The 6,127-nt window shown below is 28.3% G+C and overlaps 1 protein-coding gene across 1 annotated transcript; it reads right to left on the reverse strand.

The window, feature by feature from the left end:
• Positions 1-2,202: 2,202 nt before the first annotated feature.
• Positions 2,203-4,603, reverse strand: LOC111276563 (senescence-specific cysteine protease SAG39-like). Its single transcript, XM_022862309.2, has 2 exons — positions 4,144-4,603; positions 2,203-3,032 (listed from the first exon to the last, which is right to left on the reverse strand). The coding sequence occupies exons 1-2, from the start codon at positions 4,559-4,561 to the stop codon at positions 2,434-2,436; spliced, it is 1,017 nt and encodes a 338-aa protein (XP_022718044.2). The 5' UTR covers positions 4,562-4,603; the 3' UTR covers positions 2,203-2,433.
• Positions 4,604-6,127: the final 1,524 nt, after the last annotated feature.

Here is a 6,127-nt window from a genome sequence, read left to right on the forward strand (position 1 = left end):
TATTTTTTAGAAAACTTATTTTCAAGAAAAATTGATACTTTCAACTTTTTTCCAAAAATATTTTTTTTTTGGAAAGCTTATTTTCAAGGAAAATTGATACTTTCAACTTTTCTCCAAAAATATATATTTTTGAAAACTTTAATTTTGAGGGAAATTGATACTTTCAATTTTTCCTCAAAAATCCCTTTTGAAAACTCATTTTTAAGGAAAATTGATGCTTTCAACTTTTCCCCAAAAATATTTTTTTTGGAAAGCTTACTTTCAAGGAAAATTGATACTTTCAATTTTTTCTCAAAATTTTTTTTTGAATTTTATTTAAAGAAAATGAAATATAAAATGAAATAAAATAAAATAAAAATAAAAATATTAAACAATTCTAATATAATAATAATAATAATAATAATTAATAAATAAATAAATAACGAAAAAAAAACCTGGGAACGGCTCGGCTTAGCGGCTCGACTCGGCTTGATGAAGAAAAACGCCTCGGAGATGCGGCTCAGGGGTGTCGGCTCGGCTCAGCTAATGGCTCAGAGACGCGGTCGCACGCGGGTCGGCACTCAGGTTGGATCGGATCTTGGCAAAACGCGCAGATCCTCTAGGTTACTTAACGCAGAAACGACATCGTTTTGGGGAGGGTATATAAGGCTGATTCCTCTATTTTTTCAGCAGAACCCTCTTTTTCTCTCTCTCTCTCTCTCTCTTTTCCTTTTCTCTTTCTTCTCTCTAAAAACTCGAAGAACTCCGATTGAATCTCGTCGGATTCTGAAAATCTTCATCAAAATCTGGATTTTTCGTTGAAAGTTTACTGGAAAGTTAGTCGGTTTCTAGAAATTCTTGTCAAAAACTGGGCAGTTAATCGAAAAGTTCAAACTTGGCTGAAAAAGTCACCGAAAAATTCAACCTTCGTAAAAAAATTCAACCGGAATCTGAAAATTTTTTAGAAATTTCCAAAAAAAAAATCACAAAAAATTCTTCAAAAATTTTCCACCGATTCCTAGAGCCATTCTAACGCCTCTAAACTTTTTTTCAGCTTTTAAATCTTCTCTGTGTCTACCTTTTTCACTATCAGCCAATATCTTTTTTTTTCTGTATCCCAGCCCTTTGATTCGTGGGTCTATTTATAGGGATTGATCAAAAGAGTTTCTGATCAATCTCAACTTCTCCTTGGATTGGGATTTAATCATTGAATTCAATATGAACTGTGATTGAATCCCAATTCACGGTGGGATACCCCCAAACCAATCCAATCTCCAGCAAAAAAAAAAGAGAAAAAAAAATTAAATAAAAAATAAAAAATATTAATAGATAATTAAAGAAAATAATTAGATAAATAAAAAAATTAACATATAACAATAATAATAGATAAATTATAATATATAAATAGATAAATAATAATAAATACATAGATATAATAATATATAAATAGCTAAGTAATAATAAATATATATAAATAAATATATATTAATAAATAGTAAATAAATAAATATATAAATAATAATAAGATATACAGAAGAAAAAGAAGAAAAAAATAAAAAATAAAATAAAAATAAAAATATAGAAATATAAAATACAAAAATAAATAAAAACAATGGGCCTACCCATTTGGACTAGGCCTAATTGATCCAGGCCTAGACCAAATTGGGTGTTTACAACGATGAGATTTTAAAGAAATTCGAGTAATGATTATTAAAAAATCTTTAGGTGAGTAAAAAATTCTTTTCAATATTACCAATGTAATAGAATATTTTAATAGATTTTTTGATAAACAGGTTTTAATTTATTTTTTTCAAATAAAATGGATTAATCTTTAAAAAACAAAATAATAATAAAAAAGAAAAATTTGTAAAAAACGACAAATGGGTGAAATAACAAAAATGGAAATGAAAATAAATTAATAAAAATAGTCAAAAGAGTTATTTTTAAATATCAAAATTAAAATTTTTTGTTAAAGTTAAAAAATAACACATAATTAATTAGTATCACTTTTTAATGGGCGTTGTGAGGGTGTTAATTAGTCATCACATATAATTAACTCCTGAATCCAAACTATTTTCATAGACCTAAAAATTATCTTTTTAATAAATGTTAATTAATTTTAAGATTTTATTAAAAATGTAATGTTTTAATGGTGATCAATTGCACTTAATAAAAAAATATTAATAGCAATTCTGTTTGTTTTCACTAGCGGTCCTAAAACTGTTATGGCAACAACAACAAGAAAGTTTTGATATTATCAAAAGCAATATAAGTTTAACATGTTAAACTTTTGCTACAATACTTTTTCTTTTAAAAAGCAAAAGATTTGTTGGAAAATAAAATAAAATAAAGCAAATTATCCTAAATTAAAAGAAACAAACATTACTATTTGTTTCCTTTCATTTATTACAAAGGTAGACATCCAAATTAAGATAAGAAGTGTCTATTAATTACTTAAACTTGTGCAATTGGATAGGATGCTTTCAAGGCAATGCCACAAAGACCTCCTAGGGTACCCACATCCCTTTGAATCTTCATGTAGCCATTCTCACCCCAATTTTGGCCCCATGAATTCTTGATCAGCCAGTACTTCGTACCTTCTTCACTAGTCCCATATCCAACAATGGTGACAGCATGGTTGAGAGCAGTCCCACAGTATCCACTAAAAACTCCACCTTGGTAAAATTGAAAGTATTGTCCACTCCCCTCAAGGGCAACTGAGACAGGTTGGTTTGCTACTGCCTTAAGTAATGCTTCTTCATCATTGGCAGGCACCATTTCGTAACTATTGATATTGGCAACTTTATCTATCTCCTTCTCTGTGTCACAAGTTCCTTGCATTTCCTGATATGGATAGCTTTCCTCCGTGGTTATTCCCTGGTTTTGCTTAACATATTCGAAAGCATTCATCATCCAACCACCATTGCATCCCCGGTTACCGCCATTTGTGCTGCAGTCCAACAGTTGTTGCTCAGACAATGAGATCAATTTACCAGTTTGAATTTGAATTATCCCTTCAATGGCTGCCACTGCTGAAAATGCCCAACAACATCCTGTAAAAAAAAATGAAAACAAACCCTGTCAAGCAAATAATAATTGGTGGATGTTTGGTACTTAGTACATGGTCACATTTGTTAGGTCAAATTTGCAACGTAAAATTTTGTAATTGTACCTTAAGTTCATTTATTTTTTTTTTTCAAAGGAACTTGTGATAGGATTCTAAAATTAAACTTAGGTTTAGTTGAAATTCACTGAGGGTTCAGTAAGGTGAGAATTGATTGCTTTTTCGACCAAATTGTATCGTAGATCATATTTGGATAACATGTTCTGTGTTGCAGTTGGAACTTTGGCATGCAGCACACCTTCAGTGCAACAGTGGGCAAAAAGGATCTAGTGGATCGCCAGTGTTTCAACTGCACCTTTATGCCTCTATTAAAATATTTTTTATACCCATCATCCCTTAAATAAATTTATATTTCTTAAAATTTTGGGCATATATATTTTTTTTTACTTATACATTTTACAATTGTTAGCTATTTTTTTTATTTTTTGTTTATAAATTATGAAATAATTTTATTAATTTAATATAATAAATAAAATTTATTGTTATATAATAAATTAATAAATAATATGAACTAAAAATATTATTATTTTATAAAATTTATCATATGATAAATTGATAAATAAATATTATATTATGAATTAAAAACAAAATTTATGATTATATACAAATTTTAATCTAATATCCTTAATGATCATTTTTTCTTTTCACAATAATTCATCTCATCGTCATCATTACTTTTGTATCCAAACACATTTTATTATTGATTTTAATCTCATAACTTCAATAATCAATCTCATCACACCGTAATTAATTTTACTTATATCGCTATTTTTAATTTCACCTAAATTAATAGCATCATTCATCCAAATGAACCCTTAGTTAAGATGGTTAAGAGAGTTTTGACTTGATTGCTCTTAAAAATCCCAACGAAGTAAGTTTAATTTTAGAATCCTGCCACATATCCTAGAGTTGACTGGCATAGATTATATAATCATTGCATGACATGTGAGATCAAGATATAAAAATTAATTTTCAAAATATGCGAATTAAGTAAGAATAAGATAAGACAAAGACAAAATCATGCATCTAAAATGTCTTACCACATTTACCCTGGTACTTAACAGGAGTGACAGCACCTTTCTCCCTCCAATCCCAGTTTGTTGGAAATTCTGAGAAGCTTTCATACCTAAATGATGTTGATATGGATGTGGTTGGGTTGTCTTGCACCTTGTATCCAGTATGAGCTGCAAGGAATTCATCTTGGGTCATGTCTGCAAACTCATTAATGCCTAACTTATAACTTCTATTTCCACCATTGTTGAAACTCTCAATATATTCCAAGTTGTCCTTGAATATATTAAAACGCCTCTCCTTCTCAAATTTGTTCTCGTATTTTCGACCGTATGTAGACATCCATTGCTCATGTTTGTCAGCAATGGCATCTTCATGAATTGTGCGAGACATGGCCTGAGATGCCAAGGTCCCCAAAATGAAAAACAAAAGGAGGGTTAAAGTCATTGTTTTACAATGTAGAGATATAGCACTAATTAAATTGGATTTGGCAATTGCTAAGCTGTGAAGAAATAAACACCCAATGTCAGGTATTTATAAACAACAACGCATGAGTACTATCCTAATTGTTTTAGAAATTAATTGAAGAAAACAATTTTTAGAAATTAATTGAAGAAAACAATTTAAGTTATCTTATGAAATTTCTAAGCAAAATGCCAATTGGGTCATGTTTTAGAAAATTCTATTTGTCCTTTTATTAAAGACAACATTGACAAAAAGATCTAACTACAATTAAGAAGATGACATGCTATTGAACAATAACGTCTAAGTTCAGGAACTGAAATATTTTGTTTCTTTAAAATGATTGATGCAAATCAAAAATAGAAAATGTTAAACATTCAATTCAAAATCAATTAGCTATAATTGAAGGGATTCAACTTAAATATAATATTACAGGAAATGAGATATTTATTAAATGTGAAATAATACCACTATAATAAGCCCCTATCATATGTAGATGGAGATGAAAGAAATATATCACGTGATAAATTTGAAATAGGCATATAATTTTTTATAATCTTATATTTAAGTTGGACCCATCCACTTATAACTAATTGATTTTAAGTTTGATATTTAACATAATATCAGAATCAGGATTTTCTTTCGTTTTCTTTTTCAAATATGTCATATGATATGTTTTTTTTATCTTTGCCAATGTGATAAAGGCCTGTTAAAGTAGTATTATCTCACATCTAATAAATATATATTTTTTTATAGCTTTATATTCAAGTTAAGCTTCTCTACTTATAATCAAATGAGTTTAAGTTGAATACTTAACATAATATCAAATCCAGTATTTCTTTTCGGTACCTTTTTCAAATCTGTCACATAATTTTTTTTTTATCTCCACCTGTTAAACTAGTGTTATCACAAATCTAATAAATATCTAATTTTTTATAATTTTATATTGGGTCTCTCTACTTATAACCAATTAATTTTAAGTTAAATACTTAACAAAAAATTCTACCTTTTTTAATTAATTAACCCTTCTAACAAGTTATTATTTTTCTTTAATAAAAAATTAGGGGAGACCAAACTCCATAAATACAAATTGAATGCCAATATTGCGTGTGGAACATAATTTTAGGGAAAACATTTCCTTTCGTTCACATTATATAATTACTGGTACTTTCATTTTTCAAGTTCTAATCAGTACCTAATTTGGTTAGGATAGTAGCATTGCGAGCTTGTGACAATGACAACTTATGTCAAAAGAAAATTAAAGAAATTAAAGATATTTTCTTGTTTAATTTGCCTTCTCTTTACTAAATTATCTTCGGTTAAAAGGTAGTTTTAATCCCCGGTATCGTATGTAAATGAATCCTGAAAACTTTTATATAAGTTTCTAGACATATTTGTGTACGTGATTGTTTTTTTTCCCCCCTCGTGGACAGATGTGGTTGTTATTGTTATTATTTACTCTTGCACATGAAGATTTTATTATAAAGTAAAGGCGTTATATAATTTTTTTTCTTATAAAAATTAATGGGTGAAATGAGTAAAATAATGTCG

Source organism: Durio zibethinus, chromosome 25, assembly GCF_047325235.1.
Source record: "Durio zibethinus cultivar Kanyao isolate XHJ-2024 chromosome 25, ASM4732523v1, whole genome shotgun sequence".
Taxonomy (NCBI): domain Eukaryota; kingdom Viridiplantae; phylum Streptophyta; class Magnoliopsida; order Malvales; family Malvaceae; genus Durio; species Durio zibethinus.

What these genes read in the sequence shown, in the direction of transcription:
- LOC111276563 (XM_022862309.2), bottom strand. Translation starts at nt 4,561, where the DNA reads ATGACTTTAACCCTCCTTTTGTTTTTCATTTTGGGGACCTTGGCATCT. An exon ending in TAAGTACCAGGGTAAATGTG is followed by an intron (nt 3,033 to 4,143) that starts GTAAGACATTTT and finishes TTTTTTTTACAG; the next exon opens with GATGTTGTTGGGCATTTTCA.